General features: G+C 40.4%; 1 protein-coding gene across 29 annotated transcripts in view; it reads right to left on the reverse strand.

The window, feature by feature from the left end:
- The window catches only part of PBRM1 (polybromo 1), a 56,341-nt gene that overhangs the window by 13,756 nt on the left and 18,152 nt on the right, over window positions 1–24,433 (reverse strand). For 11 of the 29 annotated variants that reach the window (XM_083488846.1, XM_083488851.1, XM_083488847.1 and 8 more), the window contains 16 exons: window positions 23,158–23,249; window positions 20,324–20,540; window positions 18,912–19,053; window positions 18,219–18,316; window positions 15,702–15,978; window positions 14,716–14,821; window positions 12,083–12,725; window positions 10,821–11,032; window positions 9,341–9,526; window positions 8,302–8,459; window positions 7,597–7,863; window positions 6,945–7,090; window positions 6,617–6,774; window positions 5,399–5,582; window positions 4,229–4,439; window positions 3,082–3,283 (listed from right to left, as the gene is read on the reverse strand). In XM_083488846.1, coding sequence (XP_083344972.1) covers window positions 3,082–3,283; window positions 4,229–4,439; window positions 5,399–5,582; window positions 6,617–6,774; window positions 6,945–7,090; window positions 7,597–7,863; window positions 8,302–8,459; window positions 9,341–9,526; window positions 10,821–11,032; window positions 12,083–12,725; window positions 14,716–14,821; window positions 15,702–15,978; window positions 18,219–18,316; window positions 18,912–19,053; window positions 20,324–20,540; window positions 23,158–23,249 — 3,299 coding nt within the window. Of the gene's footprint in view, window positions 1–3,081; window positions 3,284–4,228; window positions 4,440–5,398; window positions 5,583–6,616; window positions 6,775–6,944; window positions 7,091–7,596; window positions 7,864–8,301; window positions 8,460–9,340; window positions 9,527–10,820; window positions 11,033–12,082; window positions 12,747–14,715; window positions 14,822–15,701; window positions 15,979–18,218; window positions 18,317–18,911; window positions 19,054–20,323; window positions 20,541–23,157; window positions 23,250–24,433 lie in introns of all 29 variants that reach the window. The other 18 variants (XM_083488845.1, XM_083488843.1, XM_083488841.1 and 15 more) reach the window with 3 other exon arrangements.

Genomic DNA, 24,433 nt, shown 5'->3' on the forward strand with positions numbered 1-24,433 from the left:
AGACATTTTGATTATCAAAATGAATTTTGATTATTCATAGTAAATTCAAAAAGAAAACATCACACTGAATTGGTTCTTAATATATACTCATTGGATTAATGTTTCTTTTATCACGTAAATTCTAGAGACTTGAATTAGGACTACGTTCAGCAAAACAGCAGCCAATCTTTCAGCAATGGTTTTATTCTAAATGGTTTGTGTCAGATGCTAGCAGACAAGAGAACAAAAACTTGTGATATTGACAGAGCAATTCAACAGTACCAAGCAGACACAGGAGCTGAGCTTTGGAATTTCACTGTCAAATCTAGCAAACCCAGCCCCCAAACCTTCAAACCTCACCTTGCAATCACTGGGTACAGTGAAATGTTAAGACACGAACCTTAATTTCTCATGTCAAAAAATTCTTGATTGTGCATATTTATTAATTACTTTGCTTATCAGGGAAGTTTGTCATGCACAGCTTTTGACTGTTTAGTGCTTAAACATTCTGTTTTGAATTTGTAGTGGTTTAAAGCTCAAAGTTCTATTAAAATCCATTTTCACTGCTTACTGAATGGCACTTATTCAGTACATAAACCCTGTACGAGTCTATTCTAAGATGCTCATTAAAAGCACTTAAGAAAATTCCTTCTAATTTTTAATGCAGCTTCATACCAGATACTTTCCCTTTTGTCCATAAATCTATTTAAACAAAACATACAAAACAAAATAAACAACTTTGCTTTGCCTGCTATCTCCATCCATGCCCTCATCTACAAAGAAAGAAAAATCTGCCTTTTGACAAAAATGGCTGATAAAATGTCAGTCTGAGAACAGAAATTTGTAATCAAATTATAAAGGACCAAAGTAGGAATACTTAAGAAAACTTTAGCATGGATGTCAATACTATAGTGTAGTCCCAAGCAAAATAAAAAGGGATATAATCATAATGGATAGGAGTGAACTTCAAAATGGCATGGTTTAAAGGGAAACTCAACATTATTGCTTTGAAAAATGTCAGAGACATTGCACTGGCTCAAAAAATTGTATCTCAGCTTAATAAAGTGAGGTATGAACAAGCTCATGGGTGTATAATCAGTTCCTTTGCAGTTTGAATGAACAAACAAAGAATTATTCCATTCGCTGTAGGTTAAATGGGAAACAATGGTTAATAGCTTCAAAATGAACCATGGCTTTATCTTCTAGCTTGTTCTGAACCCATTAAACATAGTTTTCCAATACAAGCATGCTGTGAAACTTCAGTCAAGGAGACTTTCTGCCTTGCACATTCGTGGAAAGGGACTGCAGGAACAGCCAAGCAACTTGTTCATATCTTGGCTTATTAAACTAAGATATGATTGCCTGAACGTGTCCACATTTCTATGTGTCAGTACATGTAGGAAGGAAGGAGAGTTTGAAAAAAAGGAAATGAAATGGAACCATCTATCATTCTAGCTCTGCAAAGGAATGATACAACAAGTCCACGATAAAGGAAAGTGAGATCCAATGACCAACAGCATTTAGTCTGAATATCAAACTTGCTTTAAAATGACTTAGTATCGTCTTCAGAGCTTAATAATTATTCCTAAATTTTCTTTTCTAATGCTGCAATAAATACCTGAAAAACATTCTAGCCTACGAGTTTAGGATGATAAACATTTGGAAACACACATCCTGCAAAAGACATGCAGGCTTTAATGAAAACCTACCTGTGAGTACATGAAAGAGCTTGATTATTATACGCTGGCTATATTATTATGCTGCTCAGGGAGCAGAATAACAATTTGAGGTAGGGAAACAAAAGAACATCTGTTTGGGTTAAGTAGGCAAAGACATTCTAATAAAAGTATTTTAGTTGATTTATTAAGGACAAAGTACACGTTTCTCTGCTCTGCTTTAAACTTCTTTAATTGCTTTGAACTCTCTGTAGTCCTTTCATTTTGCTTCTGTGTATCTTCACTATGCAGCATGTACTAGTGCCCTGATGTTAAATGCTGGGCTAGTTATCTGAAACCAGTATTGGAACTTCACTCTTGCAGCTCCTGGCTATAGGAATCATAGAACTGGAAGGGCCCTTGGCGGTCATCTAGTGCAACTCCTTGGCTCAATCCAGGATGAAACTACAACTTTCCTGGCAGATGCCTGTCCAGCCTCTGCTTAAATACCTCCAGAAAGGGGAGAGCTGGTCACCCCTCCAGCAATCTGTTCCACTGTTGAGCAGCTTGCACTGCTAATATTAGTCAAAACCTGCTTCTCTACAATTCCCATCCACTGCTCAACTTTTCACTCTGCTACTTCTCCTTTCCAGTTTTTCTCCTTCTCCCTATTCCTCTCTCCTCTTTAAGCCCACTCGCTTCCTTTAGATCACTGGTCTTCAACTGGTGGGTTGGGACCCACTGGTGGGTCGCAGTCTGGTCCAAGTTAGGTTGCAAACAGGAGCACTACTATCATTGAAACATATGGTAAAAGATTAAGGAGTGGGTCTCCAAATACATGTTTGGGTTAGATGTGGGTCCTGGGTCTGAACAGGTTGAAGATACCTACCTTAGATGACTTTCTTCTTGGGCCCCTGGCTCCTCTCTAGCAGGCAGCTCAGTCGGTCTGTTTCAGAGGCATCATCACCACTACCAATTCCCTCAAGTACAGTGGTTCTCAACCCCCCCCCCCCCCAATAACCACTTGAAAATTGTTGATGGACCACTTAATGATTTTACTGCCTCTTGCGGTAATTTCAATGTGGTGTGCTAAATGCCACAATGTAGCGTATCTTTATGCTGTATTTTACTGCCTTATAATTTGCATTCCATAGAACTTCAATGCAATGAAATAAAAGAAAAGAAAAAGAAAAGAAGCAATAAAATACCATTAAAAATCAGTAGGAATATTTAGCGTCAACATGCCATGGGCCACCTGTATGGAACTTGCAGCCCACAGTTTGGGAACCCCTGTCTTATTGTATTATAAGTTTCTATGGGGTGAGTGCTTATATATTTAAAGACAGAAATATATAAAGACAGAAATATAAGTTGCCTGCCCTCAAAAGGACACAGAGTCTTTTCTGAAAGGGAAAAAAGGTTTCACATCTTTACACCTTTAATTTACCTTCATATTCTGCTTTCTTGGTTGCTTCCAAGTTTCTCCACTCTGTTCCAACAAGTCTACTGAGCTCTCCAAATGAATAATCTGGGTGCTGAGCTTTAATAACTGCTCTCATCTCACTACTAAATAGAATGTAACCACTCATGTTGATCTTCCTCTTCGATCCTTCCTTCTTTACACTGCCCTTGGCAGACTTGGGAGTGGACTATGGAGAAAAAAACACACCTATGGTCATAAATGCGTAACAGAAAATTCTCAAGTTAGAAAGTGAAGGCTAGAGAATCTAATCCTCAATTTCTGACCTTTTTGTCTTCATGATCATATTTTTAAGCTGATAATGGTACAGTCGTACCTTGGTTTTCGAACAGAATGCGTTCCGGAAGTCCATTCGACTTCCAAAACGTTCGGAAACCAAGGCGCAGCTTCCTATTGGCTGCAAGAGCATCCTGCAGCCAATCGGAAGCCACAGAAGCTGTGCCGGATGTTCGGCTTCTGAGGCAAAGTTCGCAAACTGGAACACCTACTTCCGGGTTTGCGAAGTTCGAGTTCTTAGTTGTTCGTGAACTAAGCTGTTCGAAAACCAAGGTATGACTGTATTGGATCACTGTCAATGAGGCAAGAGTATCTGGGTGGGCAAATCTGGGAAGATGGCTGCCATACCTAGGAATTGGTGGTTGCCTCTAGGGTTTACAAAACCTGGGCAGCACTGCAGTATATCTGCCATTAATTAATATTCTTCCAAATTACTTTTAGAACTTTCTAGAAACTGCAAACAATCCAAAAGCGACTTATTTCTTATTTGGTTACCCAAAAATTTTCATTTATATGAGTTGCTGCACCACAAATCACAATTTCCCCAGCATTAAATGGCACTAAATGAAAGACATAACTTGAAATCACATGAGTTACAAAATTATTTGTTCTCAGTATATTTTAATTCATTTTACAAAAGTATATAATAATATGCATTTGATAGAAGATCTCCAAGCAGTTTCTTTTAAAAAGAAAATAAATTGTATATTGGCAAAATAACACTGAAAATTGCCTTTCTGGTATATAGCTCACTACAGCCAAAGCACACATCTTTTCAGCAGAGGAGGAAGAGGAGGAGGGAAAGGTCTCAACTATGTGATTTTGTAAAAGACGTTACCTGTGGAGGAGTGTATGGCATTATATCCAACTCATTAGAAAGAGGACTCTGAAGTTGAGGCATCGTTGGCGCTTCTGTAACTTCACCTTCCTCTTCTGCAATCTCTTCAATCTCTTCATCACCTCCTTCCAGCTCAGCAAATTTGGCTTCTAGCTGCTGAATCTTCTTTTCCAGAAGGGGAGATGGCTCCTTCTGAGGAATTATGGGTTTCCTAAGAAAGTATTCCATATGAATAAAACCCCTCTCTGTACAACATAGGATAGAATTCAACGCCACACTAAGGGGGATCCATTTGTATGCCAAGCAAAAACACTTATGCTGTTGGAACAAGCTCTCCTCTCCCCCCACTGTACCCTGTTCTGGGAGGGGGGGTCTCCTGACCCTGCTAAGATTTGGGGAGAGTGGTGGAGAGGAGAGGAAAGAATATCCTGTTGCACTAGTGGGACTCATGCTGGTTTCCGTTAGGGTGACAGCTTAGTTGAATCTGGCCCATAATTCCTAAATTCTGCTTTACAGTAAGTGTTGCATCAGGAAGAGGTAGGAACATATTAAAAAAAATAAGTGGCATGTTTGAAAAAGGTAAGCAACTGTTGTTTGAACCCAATTTTGAAACTGCACAGAATAATTATTTAGAAATCTTCCATGCAGTAGGTGCACACCACAAAGAACAGAATGGCTTTGGTAGCCAACTCTAAAATGTTTGCTAATGTTAAACTTTTCGAGCAATGAAATCAATTTTTCTAATTGCAAATCCTTCAATGAAAAGGATGTCGTTCTCTACAGCCCTTATCTAAAATGATAATATGCCTATTTTTGTGCAGTGATATTTTAAGTAAGAAATACATATTGGCAGAAAATAAATGACTATATTCAAGTTCACCATTGCCTATTTAAAATACTGTTGTGAGCTATTGCTTTGGCCGGAGGGAGGGGGATGGCAGGATGTACACCTGAGACCCTTCTAATTCCTGGACCCAATACAAATTGGATTTCTGGAACAGCCAAGCTAGCTTCCTGGTAAGGTAATGGCCCTCTATGTTCAATGGATCTGAAGATGCTTCAGTTTATACCACTACTTTTTATAAAGGACATTTTTTCCTACAGTCCAATCAACTTAAAGATCTCTACCCCATTATCTCTGATAATGCTTTAAAAGCAAAAACATCGTACCTAAAGTAGTAAATTTCATCATCTACTACTTTTGCTGAAAGAGAAAACCTTTTCAATCCCTTAAATTTCTTCATCTGTTTGTCACTTTCATTATAGCGGCTTTCACAGAGGAGAACATCATTTTCAGAAATCTCAGTTGGCCTACAGGAGAGGAAGTCCTTGAAAGACAACACAGCACACTTCCCTGAAAGAGAGAAAAATAAAGTAGCAGCGTTTTCCACACTAACAGTTTGAAAGCGATTTTTTGTTAACAGGCCTGCATATTTTAAACCACCAAAAAGTTCATGACAATATACTGACTCATCACACATAGCCTACAATGGAACACCTAAGCCTCATTCCAGTTCACATGTTGCATGTGACTCCTGCAGGGAATGTATCTCCTATGCACATTGACACATCCATGAAGTTAAATGGATGTGATGACAGCATTCATACATGGCTCTCCTTTGCTGGACTGGGACAGTGCTTCCTTGCTGGATCTCTTCATGACAAATACAATCGTACCTTGGTTTTCGAACAGCCTAGTTCTCCCGAATGATCGAAACCCAGAAGTGACTGTTCCAGTTTTCGAACGTTCTTTTGGAAGCCGAACGTCCCACGGGGGTTCCACGGCTTCCAATTGGCTGCAGGACCTTCCTGCAGCCAGTAAGAAGCCGTGATTTGATTTTCAAACGTTTTGGAAGTTGAACGGATTCTCCTCCACTTAACAGAGCCAATTTAATTTCACATGAACAAGAAAACCATTCACTTAAGAAAATTTAAAATAACTGTATGCATCATTCAAGACTAGTTAATTATTTTGTTCAAAGCCTTTATACTTCTAGTAAAGTAGGCAATAATGTGATACAGGTAGAATGAGCCAGCAGCAGCAGCTGCTGTTTAGGATGACCATAGTACTGCCAAGGGCCATACACAACACAATGAGAATGCCCTTATCCAGTAAACAACCTACTGGATTTCAAAGCACATTTATTTTCCTCTGTTACTAGTTCTAGAAGAATGAAAAGGGCTTAAAAACCCCCAAATAAATTTATCACACAGAATTTATTATGTACTAGATACTCAGGTTTTATACCATAGCCTAACATGAAACATAGCAAAAACATGAAAAAGAAATGGAAATGATAGAATTGGAGTGATTCCCCCAGCCCCCAACTGTACTGTTCATTCAAAACACAAAAGTTATAGCAAAAAACATCAATACTATTTGGTTACCTAGAATGCATGTCATGGGGCAGGTCTCTTCTAAGTTACTCAAAAACACTTCCTTCTTGTAGAACATTTTAGTTGGCTCATGTTCAGTTTCCTCTGGGTGTATAAAGATCGGACCAAAGAAATAGGCAGCTCCATCTCTTACCCACATTTTTTCTATTCTGAAAAACAGAAAAAGATTTGCTTCGGAGTATCCCAAGATAATTGCCAAGTCAAAAAGTGAGCCATTTCCCCCAATTGCTTTACGGTTTTATTCATCTTTTGCTTTTGTACATGAAAGACCTGAATCAGTTTTCAATGATGCAACTATATTTATAGAGAAAAAGGGTACCTGCCAACTCGCGGTCGGACTAGACCGTGTGATTTTATGAAGACGCAATCCCCAACCTTCAGCCACATGTCATTGTAACAAAGCTGTTCATAGTAGTGACACCCAGGTTCTCCATTTGCCATTTCTACTGGAACATCTTCTTTGTCCTGTAAAATAAAGGCAGACTTAAGAAATGGGGAAAGTTGTGCAACTCTTCTTAAATAAAATGGTACGTTAGGTACTCAGCCTCATCCAGAAGCTACTTGCATAAGCAGGGACTGTGACATCCAGACCCCCGGATCTCCTTTAATATGCCATTCAGCATAGCAATATGGCCACTGTTTGATCAGTGGGTGCAAACTTTTCAGCTTGCCAGACAGAACAATCCTGACTCCTTTCCCTCCCTCACAGTTCTGGGGATTCTCCTGAATATGAGAGGTAGAGCTGAGTGTCATCCACATACCGGTGATGCTTTAGCCCAAACCTCCAAATGACCTCCCCATGTAATTTCATGTGGCTGTTAGATGTGTATATGGGAGACCCATGTACAAATCAGAACTGAAGCAGGTAAAAGCATCAGCTATTCATTCCTAAACTGATAAACCATTTAAAATACCTACAGACAAGCACAAAAGTCAAAGCATTTAATGGCCAGCTCTTCAAACATGCATACCTTTTCAAGGCTAAGGGTGTGGTCTCCCACTTTGATATCCTCAGACATTTCAGTGTGCTTTTCCTCATCAATTTTGTCTGTATTCGCAAATACCGAGGCAACACGAACCACAGGCAAGGGCACGTCTCGAGGAACAAATCGTACAGAGCTAATTGGCATGGTCCATAATTTAATCTTCTTAAAGGACTTGGTCTTTGCAGAATAACGTGATTCGCAAACGTAAACGTCTTCATCTCTAAAGTTTTCTGGGCATAGCTTAAAATACTCCTAGTCAATGGGGAAAAATAATCATTCAGAAAAAAATAGCTCATCTTGCAGAAACACGTAAGTTCAAAAGCCATTGTTTGTGGTGTTTTCTGGAGCAGTGTCCAGGCTCAAATGGCCACCAATGTCCTGTGAATCTGGAAGCCCACAAGTTCCTACCAGGTTGCTCTGAGGTTCTTAAACAAATGCCTTTCCTCTCTACTTTACATGCTCTATAGACCTGCAGACCTAGGTAGTCACCCAAGGGTACAGAAATCATTCCCTTATCTTTCAGTGGCCTCATTTTATTTCCCAACTGATAAGCATTTGACTACTTGAAGAGGGCATGATGGGGAGAAATTTAACAAAACAGAAAAACGATCTCTACCACAACAAAATGCTAATATTTGATCAGCATAGTGTTCATCCAGATACATAACAGAACATCTAGCCTATTCTCACCTTAACAAACATGACCACACATTTGCCAAGAATTTTGTTCACGGGGACTTTGTTGTAATAATCACTTTTAAATACTTCTTTCTCCAAAAACTTTCGGGTTGCAAGATGGAATGTTTCATTTGGTCGATAAAACCAGCAGCCATACAACCATTTTTCTCCTAAAAACAAGAAAGTTTTGTGATACAAAACAACTATAAGAAGTTATAAACTGATCCGCGGATCTTCTGTGGCGATAAAATGGCTGAGATAGTACTAGTTTGTGTCTGAAGTGCATTTCAAAGTCTAGACCTGCAAAACTGTGGGACAGTTTCTCTTTGCATATTGTGATTGCGCAAATCAAAGACAGACCGCAACCCTTAATTTTTTGAAAACTGAAGTTCACAAAATAAGACATTTGAGAAAGGATGAGATGCTGGTTGTCATTCGTGCTGCACAGAACAGAAAGGTGACTGTGCCACCAGTTAACATGGCAATCACAACAGCAGTGCTGTGGGGGGAGAGAAACGTGACTCTTTGTTCTTAGTGAGAGGTGTCGCACTATGCTTGGGGTGCAGATGTGGCCTTGAGGCATTTGGGCATAGCATGGCTCTGCGCTTGTAGCTCAGCCACAACCACCACCTGTGTTCCTCCCTAAGGTTTCCACTAGTTGTCCTGGGGGCGAAGCTAGTCAGAATGAAGCAGAGCTGTCGCCTCTCTAGTCCACTCGTACTGCTGTATCAGGCAGGAAGAAAAACTCAGGGAAATGGACCCGCTTCCTAAAAGTTTTACTCCCACCTGTGTCAGCTGACGACCCGTGACCCGTGTCATTGGCTACAGTGTCCCACGAAATGAATTGTTAGGGATCACCCTACAATCAGCCAGTGCTGTCCTTGCATTGAATTATTTCAATAATCTATCAGTTTGTTAGGGAAATCTCACGGTAGTGGTTCTATTACCAGTTATTGAAATATGTACTATGTTTACAGGAGCTGGTATCTGGATATAAGACAGGACATAGGACAGCTGCAACCACCGGCATTAAGAAGACAGTCTTTCTTACCAGCCGAATCCTCCCACAGTCGTTCAATGCAGACTATGTGAGGTTGCAAGTTGGCTTCTGCGGGTTCAACATACACATAATCCCCAACATGATACATGCTGTTCTTAAAGCTGCAATCCTGGCTGTATGTCCTGTGTAAACTAGACAGTCCTGTTCCTCCAGAAGAATCTTCACTCTTTTCAGCTTCTTATTCAACATAAAAGAAAACAGTGGGAATGACTTACAGTCAGTTTAAAAACACAGGACTGCTCGCCTTGTAACACTTTACACACCAAGAATCTTTCCTGTAAAGAGTGACCATTTCCTTTTAGAAAAAATTCCTGGCACCAGCCATATCAAGCAATATCCCCCATCATCATGCAATGCAAGGGAAAGGCGCTATTCTTGCCACACAAGGAGTAAGACAGATTCCATCCCCCCCAAATAATAATAATAATAATAATAATAATAACAATAATAATAATAATAAATTTGTATTGTGTCCATCTGTAGCTCTCAGGGAAGTTCACATCACAAAAATACAAGATAGAAAACATAATAAAACAAAACAAAAACAAAAACCAACCAATAAACAACTCTCCCACAATGCATTTAAAAGGGTACTGGGTGTTAATTAGCCAAAGGCCTGGTTAAAGAGGAATGTTTTTGCAAGAAGCATGCCCTGATCACTGAAATGGGCCTCCAAAGAGGGGTGAGGAGGGGAGAATGAGCAGGAAGAAAGCATTTCAGACTTGGCAGTGTATTCAAAATGGTGTGGCAAGGTGGGAAGGGGGCCTGTGGCCAGTTGTACCATCAGGACTTTGGGCAGAAGTCTAGGGCCCCACATAGCAACACGAGCGTAAAGGTCCCCAAGTGCAGCAGGTCTGGCTTACCACATTTTGAAATGAAGTAATGCATATTACTGTTTAAAAAGCTCCCAGCTCACATGCATATAATATCAAGAGTATATAAGTTACTAGTGCTTGTGACACTCCCCTATTACAGTGATCACTGTTGCCGGTGATACTAATACAATCACTACACTGACAATATATTTACCATGTGCAAGACTTGCAATTTACCAGCTGAGTTGGCAGCTTTGAGCTCTGCTGAACAGTACTTCCCTCATGAATGAATTACACGTAGGGGCAAGCACATCTGAATAGTTCAGTGATGGCTGTGTAGGAAATACACATGTTGGCAACCATCTGACCAATTACTTTTCTACATTTGATGGTATCTTACTGGGGAAGATGACCTAGAAGGGTAGATTGTAAATTTGGGATTTTCCTTGTCTTCCATCAGAGCGTGTCAAGGCAAACAAGAGAGCTGAATGACACAAATGTACAAATCAGCTCATTCACGAATTCATCCTTATACTGCCCATCCTCTCTCAAGCAATGCTGATAATGCTGGAGAAGATTCACCTATGTCTCCTTTCAGTGAGTATCTGCTAAATGAAGAGTGACAATGTGCAGCCATTTAAATTAAGTACAATTACCTCTCTTCTCTTCTTCTCTTTTGAGTTTGTCTTCTTCCATTTCCTTAGGAAGCTTTTCCTTCTTCTCTTTTTCGACATCGTTATGAAGATGCTTGGTAGTGTAGCTGAGGGCTGGTGACAACAGGATCTCGCCATTCTTGCAGAGTTCGTCACGGATTTTGATAAAGAACTGTTGAAGTTCCACTGCATCCTCATAAATCTCCGAATCCGTCCTTTAAAGAAAAGAGAAACTGCATGAAATGACAACATACACAACGTAACTGTAGAAGAAGCATGAATGTGTCAGGAAAAAAAAAAAAGAAATTTCATTGTTTGCAACTGATTTCCCCCCCCTGACCCTGGTTTGGATGTCATGGAAAAGTGTGATTTAGTAAGCCAGGGTAGAAGTGCAGAAGGGGAGGAGGGAAAGGCAAGCTGAAAGTGCAGGGGCACACGGCTCATTCTTAGGACAATAAACAATGGTTTAATTGGCTAGAGATTGTGACAATTCCACTGGGCCAAAGTCTTGCTATATCACAGGCAAACTCAGCCCTCCAGATGTTTTGGGACTACAACTCCCATCATCCCTAGCTAACAGGACAAGTGGTCAGGGATGATGGGAGTTGTAGTCCCAAAAAACATCTGGAGGGCCGAGTTTGCCTATGCCTGCTATATCATCTCAAAATCTGCAGTTCTCATATCATGCAGTAATATAAGTTACTTTTTTACACTTCTCTAAAAAGTGTAGCGCTATTTAGTATATATATGTTACATAATCATCTGGCTTTTAACTAACTAAAAACATACTTACATATTGCAAAATCAATGAAGGTACCTTTCTGAAGAAATACCTTTCTGAGACATTAAAGGTACTAAACATTGAAGGTAACAAACAAAAGTTATTTATGAGGCTTTAATGGAAAGTGATTTCATCCCCTATAATAAGAGTCCAATCCCACACTAGTAACTTACAGACTCTTGTATTAGTATCACTGGCAACAGTGATCACTGTAATAGGGGTGTGTCACAAGCACTAGTAATAATAATAATAATAATAATAATAATAATAAATCCAGTAGCACCTTAGAGACCAACTAAGTTTGTTCTGGTACAAGCTTTCATGTGCATGCACACTTATCAGTTGGTCTCTAAGGTGCTACTGGACAATTTAAAAAAAATAAAAAATTCCCCCAACTGCGTCAGACCAGCACAGCTACCTACCTGAATCCAGCACAAGTAACTTAAGTTACTAGAGAGGTTGATAAAGGTAAAGTTTTACTCACCGGTTCATTCTCCTTGCCCGCTCCAGCACTTCAAACATATGCTCTTGGAACAAATCCAATCTCCGGTAGCGGTTATTTTCCACATTCTTTCGTATGATATCAAAAGTCAGGGGTGGCTTGTTTGGAAAATTAGGATCAACACCAGGAATTTCAGCTAAGGAGTCACTGTAGCACCTGCCTTCATCATCCTGATGACTCATTACAGAGACAAAAAGGTTATGTATAAGTTCCTGGATCAGCAGTGTTACATTTGGGACATGAGAATCTTCATCTCCTTCTATGTCTCTTCTAGTTTCTAGCAAAACTTTGTGCAGCACCAGAGCATCTTTGTAAATCAAGGATTCTGGCTCATTATAAGTGCAGGCATTATTGAACATCATTACAAAATCTTCAACCATGGCATCAATGTCCTGATACTTGTTGGCCATCATGTGACTTCTGATCTTCTCCATATCAACCGGCTTTTTAATTGTCAGGTAGTAGTCAGGAAGCTCCGATCGAGATGGAAGCCGCAGGAAAATTGCACTAAGCCTTCTCCCTCGCTTATCTGTATAGTTTTTCACCGCTTCGTATACTTCATTAAGTTTCTGTTGCATTGGAGTCATATATTTTGATTTTTTAGGGGAGATGCCAGTCTTTCTACCTAGAGGAACAACATTTAAAGCTAGACAAAAAAAGCCAACATTCTTGTGACTTCAGTTACTCAAATACTAATCTAGGTATCTCATGTAACATTAGACACATGCAATTTGGTGTCTATCACATCATAGCCCCTTCTCAAGACTTTTGTGCTTTTTATTTTCTCTCGTAACAATATGAGAGCATCAGAATTTCTCTGTCTGCTCCTCTCTCTCTCTCTCTCTCTCACGCGCGCGCGCACACACACACACACACCCCATGGAAAAGTGTTCTGCAGAAGGAATCTGGAGAGCAACAGTGGACTCAGAACATCTGGAGCAGCCTTTCTCAACCTGTGGGTCCCCAGATGTTGTTGGACTACAACTCCCATCACCCCTAGCTAGCAAGGCCAGAGCTCAGGGATGATGGGAGTTGTACCAATCCAACAACATCTGGGGACCCACAGGTTGAGAACCACTGATGGAGAGTCACGTGAAATAAGGCTAGGCTACAGGTTCTCCCAAGCAGCACGTAACATATTCATATTGCTTATGTCAAAATCAAAAGGCACACTCTCAAAACTTTGTTAGAACAGGGCTTTAACAAAGAGAACTGTTGTGCGTGCACCTGGAGATTCCGTATAATAACCTTACACAGAGCACCACACAGAAAAGAATGCTGAGGCCTCTTTTCCTCACTGCCCTGTAGATACGCTGGAAACCCTGGATCATGGCCAGGAACTGCTAGTCCCAGCACAAAAAACTTCCCTGCATAGAAAACATTCTTCATTTATTTAAAGTAGTTTTCAAATCCCAGAATAAACATCTTGCACAGCAAAACCATTAAAGTTTTTAGCAAAACAGCCCCAGAAGCTAACAGGGCTACCAATTGCAAGAGGTTACGGTAATAGTGCAGTACTGCGCTTACGATTTCATATTAAAACTGCAGAGTGGAAGGAAAGGAAGACCTTTTTCTGCCTCCCCACTTCCAGCTACTCTGAAGACTGGAGAAGAAACCCTCTTAAGAATATTAGGGGGTGGGCAAGGGAAGAATATGTGAAAAATGAACATAATATTTAAGCTGCAGTTCATTCATTTTCAGCTTTGCGTTCTTGTCATTAAAAAAGCGTGCCTAGACATTCCGTTTTTGCACCCATAACCTAGGTTTAAGGTACCATTCAGCTCCTAGCTTTCATATCTCAGTTTCAAACACTGTATATGTGCTGGTCTTAGATACTTCTATACTTCTTACTATTCTTACAACCCATAGTCAACAATACATAGTATGCCAAGCATTCTCGGTTCTTTTTTCTTTGATATACAGTTTGTCTCTTAAAACAAGGAAGCACACAAAAAATCTGCAAAAAATAACCCCACCGACCATATGATCTCCAGCAGTGGAGTAATAAAACAGAATGATTTGGGCCTTGCACTGTGCAAAAATACAAAATGAAAACCTTCCTGTACAAAATCAGTGCTCCTTTAGTGGTAATGGTAAGGGCCATTGCTCTATTGCTAGTTCTGTGTTGTTGTTTTTAGAAAACAACATGATATTTCTGCAGCAACTTTTGCTGAGGATCACAAAGTACTTTACATCTATTAATAACACATGGCTCAGTACCAATCTAGAAACTGGGGAGAAAAAGAAGAAAGGTATGTTGCCAGAGGCATATGTGGGAAATATATATTAACTTCTCATGCTGTTCCCCAAATCTAACAACATTTCAGCTTTTACTGTTTCTCATGTTACAAAAGCTTAGAACAGTGCTTGAACACTTCTACCCTATTCAGGGCAGACTGTCTCTTTCTTGGCACAAATGCTCTGAGACAGTTCAGTTTAGGACACCTTTGCTCAGGACGCAATTATATTTTAAAATCTAAAGAATATTTTGGCAAATTCAGTCTGTATTTCAGAAGCAGATGAAATGTTGCAAACTACTCAGCTTAATAAGACTGCAATCTGTTAACATTTTATATTTCATTTATCAGGCTTGGGAATTTACAACAGTTCCTTACTTAATTTCAATTTAGGGGAAGCAACCTCATCATCTTCAAGCAGAGGTCCCAGCTCTTTCCTCTTTTCTTTAAGAATCTTCTCCAAGATATGAGCATCATTGTAAACCTATTCATCATGAAAATATTTATAAATAACAAACAGCAAATGGCTATTAGGATTTTACTTTTTGTTCTAATTAAGAATGAGGAAGTGCATTTGGTAATCTTGTTAACATGACCGAAAGCGCCTACCTAGAATGACCTACAACATTCACATAGCAGCAGGGAAAGCTCTATCCCTGCACAAACAAGATGTAGGAACAGGGCCATCTTTGCCATTAGGCAGAAGGTCATCCATAAATGCACTGGATTCCGGAATATGTAATGAGCCACCTAAGTGGGGCACAACCCTCTCTTCCACACGCCTCTCTTAAAGGCAGGGGAAGCTCCATGGATTAACTATAAGGTTATATATGCAAAGGCAGGGAAGAGTTTATCTCTGGCATGCCAGATCCCAGTATTGCTGGTTCATCAGTATAAGAAGTTATTTTATTAGCTCCTGGTGCTCCACTTTCTCAATATTGTTTAGCATCCTGGCAAAACTACACACAAAATATCTCCAACCCACAATCTGGAAACCACTAATTGATAGTTCGCAAATTATGCAAAGGCATTTCTCTGGTCTTATAATCCACTCCATCTCAAGGTCTCATATTGATCATGGTATGTTTTTTATGGTTTCCTTTGCCACCCAAAGGTGAGTCTGAATAATATTTGGAGGCTGCTTCACCCAAAGGCTAAGGACAGATATTCATTTCTGCTCTTTTGTATGTGGAGATGGACATATTCTACAAGGTAAGCAAGGAGCATGCATATAAACAGCTCATACTTTTAGAAATCCAAAACATACAGTACTGTGAAATTCATTTAATGAAATATCAGCATAAGCAGAGGAATGCATGAGTGACAGCTATACAAATCTGGTTTGAACTTTCTTGAGAACGTACCTGTGAGCCTTCTTCATTATAATGCCTTGCGTTTCGAAACATTAACCTCATATCTTCTATCATAGACTCTTCCCCAACATACTTGTCACTGCGGATATTGTGCTCTATTGTTTTTAAATCCATTGGCTCCAAGATGATTTTGTAATAATCTGGATAGTCTTTTTTGGAAGGTTTCACCATGAACAGCTCACAAAGTCTTCGGCCAGTGCCAGGCTCTCGTGCCTCAAGAACAACATTGTACAAAATTTTCATTCGCTGCTTCTTTATGTTCTTTTTGCTGTTAGATTTGAAAGGGGGGAATACTTATTTATTAATTTTAGCACCTATGTTCTCTAGGGGTTCACAGCCTCTTAAATTCAAAATTGAATGAAGTTTACCAATAATAAAAAATCCAATAATACCAACAACAACAACAACAATCCACTACAAAACATTTAAAACTGTAGAGAACAGGCACATCCAACTCCCAAGAGACTGTGATCTACTCCCAGTATAAAAAAACTGGCAGTGATCTACCCTTTGTCATTGGAGGGAGGAAGAGCATGCGTGAGGTGGGTGGATTGGCCAGAGTTGTTGAGCCTTTTTTTGTGGAGGATTGCCCAGAGTTCTTCAGCTTTTATTTGGTAGCTTTTGGTAAACTTTATTTAATCCCACGATCGATAAGGGTCCCATGATCTACCAGGATCAGCTGAGGATCTACTGATAGGTTGTGATCTATTGGTTGGACATGCCTGGTATAGAACAACAGCTTAAACTTTACACCAGCACAAAGCCCGAAGGGGCAACTTGACTGAGAGAGCTAAATTACCACCAAAACTACCTTTAAAAGGCTATTATAAAGGTATTGGTGGGAGGGACGGACAGGAAGCTTTTCACCTGGTGCACAGCCACCAGGCAAGTGTCTTTGGGGAGGGCATGGAATACATGAAGTGCCACCACTGAAAAGGCCCTCTCCCCGGCAGACGCCTGCATTACCACATTAAGCAGGGAAACCTGGAGAAAGGTATCGGATGAAGATCTTAAAAGCCTTGGTGGGAATACCTGGGGAAAGGTGTTCCTTCAAGCAGCCTGGCTCCAAGCCATTACGCAGAGGCAGCTGGTGGCACTCACATGACCTCCTATTCACTGGGAGGTAGAGGGGAAAGTGCAAGGTCAGTGCAGCGCAAACAGGAGCACGGGATTGGTTGCACAGGAGCGCTTGCACAACGTCAACATCACCCTTCCACCTCGCAGTAAGCAGCAGTGACACAGGCGACAGGAGGTCAGATGAGTGCCACCGCCTTCTCGTTGATCACTGCTGCTGTGAAACAGACCACTGCTCTGTTAAATGGAGTGGCAGCAAGATGTAACATGGGGGAGAGGCACTTCACGGAGAGGTTTCCTAAATCACTCTGTGAAGTGCCTGCCTCCCCCCTGGTTATAGATGACTGCAGTGAGGTTTCGCAGAGCAATCTCTGATCTCTGAGTTACAATTTCTCTGCTTCATGACCACCCAGGTACCAGGCTGGTTGGTGCTACAAATAGAAAAACTGTTAATACTGCAAAGATTAATATTGAACACTTTTAAAGAGTCATGCTCTGAAAGATTTAATACAGGCTTCCTCAGCCCTCCAGATGTTTTGAGACTACAGTTCCCCTCATCCCTGATCACTGGTCCTGCTAGCTAGGGATCATGGGAGTTGTAGGCCAAAAACATCTGGAGAGCCGAGGTTGAGGAAGCCTGATTTAATATAATGAATTTCCTCTCCCTCCCTCAAGCACAATGATCTGGTATAAGCAGTGCTTTTTTTCTAAAGAAAATGTTCATTTTCCTACTCATATTGAAATACTGCCCTTCAATGTGGCCAAACTTAGATTCACAAAATGTTTAGGGTTATGCGTCCCCCTCCATCCCCCCAGAAAAAAAGCACTGGGTATAAGGAACTGCTAAGCTAACGAAGTCAAAGCAATGGTGGTGAAACTAATCTCAAAAGTGAACTGTGATGTTGCATTCACAGTCATATTATTCAGAGAACCTTTCCCAGTATTATCTGAAAAGAGAGTAAAATGGAAGTATGAAGCCTCCCGTCCCACCTCCTAGGGTCTTCAAAGGATCCCAACATTTAGAGGTTTCCTGAACAATCAAGTAAAGCATTTTCCAACCACACCCTAACCCCTTAATAGGTACACCTTTCTTTCTGATTTAACAGTTTACTTGAAAGTAAGAATTGTGTTCAATGGGGCATATTCCCAGCTAAGTGCATATGATTGATTGCAGCCTTATCCATCTATATGGTATTGTACCTTTTAACAGAAAATAGGAATATTTAGATAAAATACCTATGTCAAATATCACATTTAAAATTTCTTATCACCTCAGCATATGGACCAGGGTATAATATTATTATTTTTTGGCAAACTGTATATTTACATATTTGATAGATCACCTTGTCAATAAAGACACAGCTCATAACTGGCTTTAAATAACTGAAGATTAAATCAAATAATTACTAATTATTATTAACAGCAAATGCATACCTTTTTCTTTTTGAACTTCCAGCATCAGATGTTGCAGAAGAGATCATACTGTCTCCATCCTCGATATCATCTCTTCTGGCTAGCTCCTTCTTCTTTGCCTGGAAGAAAACAAATCCCTAGAGTTAAATTCAATCCACTGACTGTCCCCTGAATGCATGAATATTTAACAGCTCCAGAGATAATGTTCATTCTGAAATGCAGTAATATAGTAGTAGCATCAATAGAAAGCAATAAGATTTTTTCCAGCCATTCAAGTTACATGTATAAAGCAAAATATTATATACTGTACACAGAATATCTAAATAATCAAGCTTATTCCAGAACAGCAAGCCTTCCATCTAAGCTTCTATTGCAAAATGTCTTAGTAGCTATCAGTTACTCTTAATACATATATCTTGAAAGCTGTATACAATGTCTTCTTCAAAAACCTGATTTCAGATTACCAGTGCAGAAAATTAGTTTAGCATGATTCATTTCTCATCCAGAATATTCATTTGTATTTCCAGCCATATGGCTATCAGTTAAAAACTCTCATTCGGAAACATATAGAATCATGCTTAGAGTTTAAACACAGAAATAGCACCAAGAAGAATTACTATCACAGCAGTGTGCCAATGCAGATATAAATGCACCAAATGCTAGCTCCTACAAAAATAACCCCCGAGACGTAGCTATTTGAGTGTGAAGTTTTACCTGCATAACCTGCTGCATTTTCAGTACTCTCTTGTAAATGGCAGAATTGGGGACATTATAACGTTTGGCATTTTCAAACATCAAGTTTAAATCGCATTCCAAATGGTCCAGAGTTTCATATTCATGGTTCTTTAGTTTTGTTCTGTAGAAGAGATAATCAGTCCCATTTCACTGGTGCAACAATTCCTGTTACTTTTTTTAATAAAACATAATCTACTAACTTAAAAGTGCTGAATTAATATCCTCCCCAGTCCCCCCCCCTTCCCTCCTCAGCTAGTGCCGGAGGAGTTAGAAAAGAAAAAGAAATAATTCTAATGTTTCCCAAGCACATGACAAAATCAAGATACAGGAACATCTCTCCTGACACTAGAAGGCTTGAAATGTGATTTTAAATGCCCTGCATGGGGGTGAGGGAACAACCTGTCATGAGGATGTACACACTGCCCCTGCCTCTCATGCTCCCATCCTGGATGCTTAGCCCCAATCTTCCCAAGTATATTTTGGAGGCGTATGCTTAGAAAACTTAGGGTGATCAGGAACCGGACAGTGCAGGGTTTCAGATCACACTGAGACTTCTAGCTGAGATCACTTGACCATGGTTCACAACTAGGCCTGGGCAATCTATCAATACATCGCCCTGGACTGGTTTGAGGTCCAAAGCATGATGGCGCCTTCCCCCAATGGTATATCATGGGTGAAACCACCGCTGCCCCTGAGTGAGCGCCGCTGGTTTCACCCCGGCACCTCATGGGACAGGGCCTGATGCAGCTTGTTCCTCCCTCCACTTTTCAACATTGCAATGTTTCACTCTATCACAATGTTTGGTTGGTGATACACTGCAATGTTGTAAAGCTGGTATCGTCCAGCCATATTCACAACCCCACTGCCCTCTTCACATGCTTGCTCTGAACGTCTCATGAAAACTAAAGAATGGGCATGTTAACCATATGTGAACACTAGAGCTTTACTTGAAAATAAACAGTCAGATCCTTACTGTGATCAAACATGAACAAATGTATTAGAAAAAGAATCAGGTGAATTGTACTTCTAGAGATATTTCGGTTTATCAAATCTCAATCGTTCATATGTAGATTAAAGCATAATTGAGGCTAAAGTGAAAGAAGGGTAATGTGATTACTTATGAATTAATCATCTACCTTTATTTGGATCACCTTAAAGCTTATATATGATATTATGCTGGCATTCCAAGGGTTTAATATGTAAAGAGACTCTTCACTCTCAACTGCTAAAACAAGGAGCTTAAAATCTTGTACATACACACATATAGGATTTAGGTAAAATCATACAATCTATCAAATACAGTACAGTCATTAGAAGAGCTGACTCATGGTTTAAGATTGGTAAATAAGCTGTATTTGAAACCATCAAACATTATGCCGCACCAGTTTTACCTGATTTGCTGCAATGAAATAGGCATTTTGATTTGTTGGTAATAGTCAGGATACTTTTTCTTCGAAGGCAAATGAAAAAAGGGTTCTGATATGAGCTGACCCTGGTTGTTCCTGCAGTTCCTAACTATATCATAAAGCTGATAGAGAGGGTTGGAAGTATCCATAAATGAAGTTATGCTCTCGGCTTCAGACTCCCCTTCTTCATAACGGGCAGCAGCTAGAAACGGGGAGAAACAATTACACAATTTCAGCATCATTTTATCTGTTTTAAATAGTAAATGAGGTAATACTGGATCGCTCAAAGAAGAATGCAACTACTTTCTGCTACCTGGCTGGTTTCATAGTTCTAATAAGAGACTGAGAGCTTACAGGTTTCCTATGATATCTGCTGCTGATTCTCCTGCTTCAAAACAGTTTTATCTGCAGTTGGCTGGAAGGATCAGGTAGTTACTTATTCATTCACTATCTACAGGTAGGATTGGACATTAAAGGACCAATACAGGCAAATCCAGGAAATGTGGAAACAACCTTAAATCTACGAATGTGGCAGCTTCAAGAAACCAGGCAGGAAACCATGATGAAAGAAATGCAAAAAGCACCTGCCACATTACCCACATTTGTCTTTGCTGGCCCTAATCAAAATTAAAAAACATAAACTCATGTGGAAGAAAAGGCTATGGCCGTAAGAGAAGCAAAATATAAACAGCCACTGACCATCGATACGGGAATATCAATAATATAAGCAAATTAGGGAGGAGTTATTTTTGTGCTACGTTCTGTGAAAATTATATACCTCTCAGCTCCATAAAGCTGAAATACAGGAACCAAAATTATGAAACTGACAAAGAAGAATGAAAAGAGTCAGTACAGAGCAGTGCTGGATTTACGTATAAGCTAAACAAGCTATAGTTTGGGGCCCCACTCTCTTGAGGGCCTCAAAAAAATGTAAAGAAAAAAAACCTGGATGTACATTTCCAATATATAAGATAAAAAACAAATAAAATAAAATCCACATACAGCAACAGTGTATTGTGTTGTGTAAGCTCCTATGATGTAAGTAATGGGCCCTGCCTGCTAGCCTGCTCCCTAAACCATCACTGGTTTGCTCATTTCTATATATAGGGTGTCTACATTCTGCATGGACTTTTCAACAATTACTTTGATAAACTACATGCTTTGTTATGTGCAAATGGCTTTAGATACCTATTAGGTCCATAAATTACCGTATATTCAACACATCTATTCAACACAAAAGACAGTGACAATTTGTTGTTGACAAAGGACATCTGGACCTATAAAGGGCCCTATTACCTTCAGTAGCTTAGGGCCTCATCAAACCTAAATCCGGGCCTGGCACGGAGACACTAGCAGAACAATTGGGTGAGAGGGGATAGTTTAGCATATTTACTCTAAAGAGAACAAGAGGCATGGTTAAATACCGTATTTTTCGCTCTATAACACGCATCTGACCATAACACGCATGTAGTTTTTAGAGGAGGAAAACGAGGAAAAAATATTCTAAATGAAACAGTGGATGTATGATTTTTATGGTTCATGCTGTGGCCACAGACATGTGATCTGACAGTGAGTTTGGGGTAGCCCAATGCAAAAATCCTGAGGATCCATGTGGATCCGTGCTTTGTAACCACGTTTTAAGTGGGGAGGGAAGGAAAAGAACTCAAGGGACAAGGAGCTTTTCCGCGGGGAGGAGGGAGGGAAAGAGCACTGTTGCTTTAAAGGTATACTTAAGGTATTTGCCCTGTGCCTGGGTTTTTTTTCCATTTAACAGTTTGCAGCCTTTTCCTTCCGCTCCTTGTTTTGAGGCGGAATAGATTTGAGCAAGTGAGGAGGACTTGGATTGCAGGGGATTCGCCATTAGCTGTGTAAAAGTGCTCCTCCTTGCAGCCTGAATGATAAGCAGCCACCAGCAGCAATAGAATGGAGCACAAAAAAGCGGTAGGGGCACTAGGACCCAGACAATGCTCAAATCTATCCTGCCTGAAAACAAGCTGCTCCATCCCAGCCGATCAGCTGAGACGCGGGGGATTTGCGAAGTTTTCCCCTCTCCCTCATGCCCTCCCCAGCCTTTTTTTTTACTTCCTGGTTTTCACTGCGCTGGCTCAGAGCTCGAGGTTGGTTTTATTTTGCTGCTGGTTGCTTAAATTTTATCTTTCCTGCCGTCTCTCTGCAGCCTCATTGCTCTGTTTAGAGAGCGCGCAGACCTTTGCTAGCGTCTGTCCCTCCTCCCGTGTAAGCGGCTGCTGCCGGCTTTGCTGCTATGGCTCTCCTTCCCTCCCTCCTTCCTGGCTCCAGGTCGCTTTAAAGAAAGCAAAGTGAGAGCCTCGTAGAGCGTGTAAGTGGCTCCCGCTTTGCCTGACTGACGGCAGCCATGGCTCTGATCCGTGCATTCGCTCCTTAACACGCACAGGCATTTTCCCTTACTTTCTCGGAGCAAAAAAAGTGCGTGTTTTGGAGCGAAATTTACGGTAAGTGCTCTCTCATTCCTGAGATGAGAAAGTCTAAACGTAGGTATTTCCTGCAAAGCAATGTAAGATTTAAATTTAATATGCACTAGATTGTTCAAAATAGACCTGGGATTAATGTAGTTTAGGGACGTGCCCTCCACGTGTTACTGAACTACATCTCCCATCAGCCCCAGTCAGCATGACTAATGGTCAGGGATTATGGGAGTTCTAGTCCAACAACATGTGGAGGGCTGTCCAACATGCACTTTTATTAGATACTAACCTAAAAGGTTGTCACCCATTTTAATCTGAAAGGACAGGAGGGCTAGGAACTCCACAAATGACCTTTTCCTAAAGATATTGACCTACCAGCCAAAACAGCATCTTCATCGCTTTCAGATCCATATTGCAGTGCCATGGTTATTGCTGATAAACGATCTCCTTGGACAGCTCTTTTGTTACTGTGGATTTAAAACAAAACGGCTATTGAATGAAAAATTCCCTAGGGAGAGGAAGAATAAATCTACATTTAAAACAGGAGCTTTTATCTAAGTGATACAATAAAAATAAGCATATAGAAGAAGGTGTAGGTGTGTGTGTGTGTTTGTGTTTTACATTATATGAATTTGGTGACAGAATTTAAATTTATGAACCAGCTTTCTTCCAGCTAATGTTTCAGATTTATCGCCCATGAGTTCTTCTGAAAATAAACTCAAGCTAATTTTAATTGTGATTAAAAGTGCAGTTGATAATTAAACTAGTAAAGCAGTTTTAATTATCATGCATTCGTGCTGCGGAACTAGGCTCAGCAGTAGGCAGATTACAAGACTGCAGCTTTGTAAGATGTCAACTTAATGAAACGCTTTATATGGGAAGAACTGTCTTGCTGATACACTGTTTTCTCAAAGCAGTGATATTTTAAGCTTATTATACATTCCATACGCTGTGACTTATGAATTATTTAATGTAAGAAAATATTCTGAAACTCAAATGTTTGAGATGTGCAATGCTGCTGTCTTACAATACTACAGTGGTACCTCGGGTTACATACGCTTCAGGTTACATACGCTTCAGGTTACAGACTCCGCTAACGCAGAAATAGTACCTCAGGTTAAGTACTTTGCTTCAGGATGAGAACAGAAATCGTGCTCTGGCGGCGCGGCAGCAGCAGGAGGCCCCATTAGCTAAAGTGGTGCTTCAGGTTAAGAACAATTTCAGGTTAAGAATGGACCTCCAGAACAAATTAAGTACTTAACCCGAGGTACCACTGTATTGGCATTAAATGCCCAGGACAGCAGTACCTCAAGGAGTGCCTCTCCCCATATAAGCCAACCTGGACCCTGAGTTCATCATCTGAGGCCCTTCTTCATATGCCTCCTCCCAGAGAGGCCTGGAGGGGGGCAACAGGAGAACAGGCCTTTTCTGCAGTTGCTCCCCGTTTGTGGAATGCTCTCCCCGGGGAGGCTCACCTGGCACCTTCATGATATATTTTTAGGCACCAGGCGAAAACATTCGTCTTCAACCAGGCCTTTGGCCAATTCATGTTCTACAGGCTTTGAAATGCGTTTGGGGGTGTTCTTCTTTTGTTGCTTCTGTTTTGACTATTTATTTGTGCCTTTATCTTGTGAACCATCCCCACATCTTT

This window comes from Podarcis liolepis (genome assembly GCF_965112155.1).
Source record: "Podarcis liolepis genome assembly, chromosome: 2".
Lineage (NCBI taxonomy): Eukaryota > Metazoa > Chordata > Lepidosauria > Squamata > Lacertidae > Podarcis > Podarcis liolepis.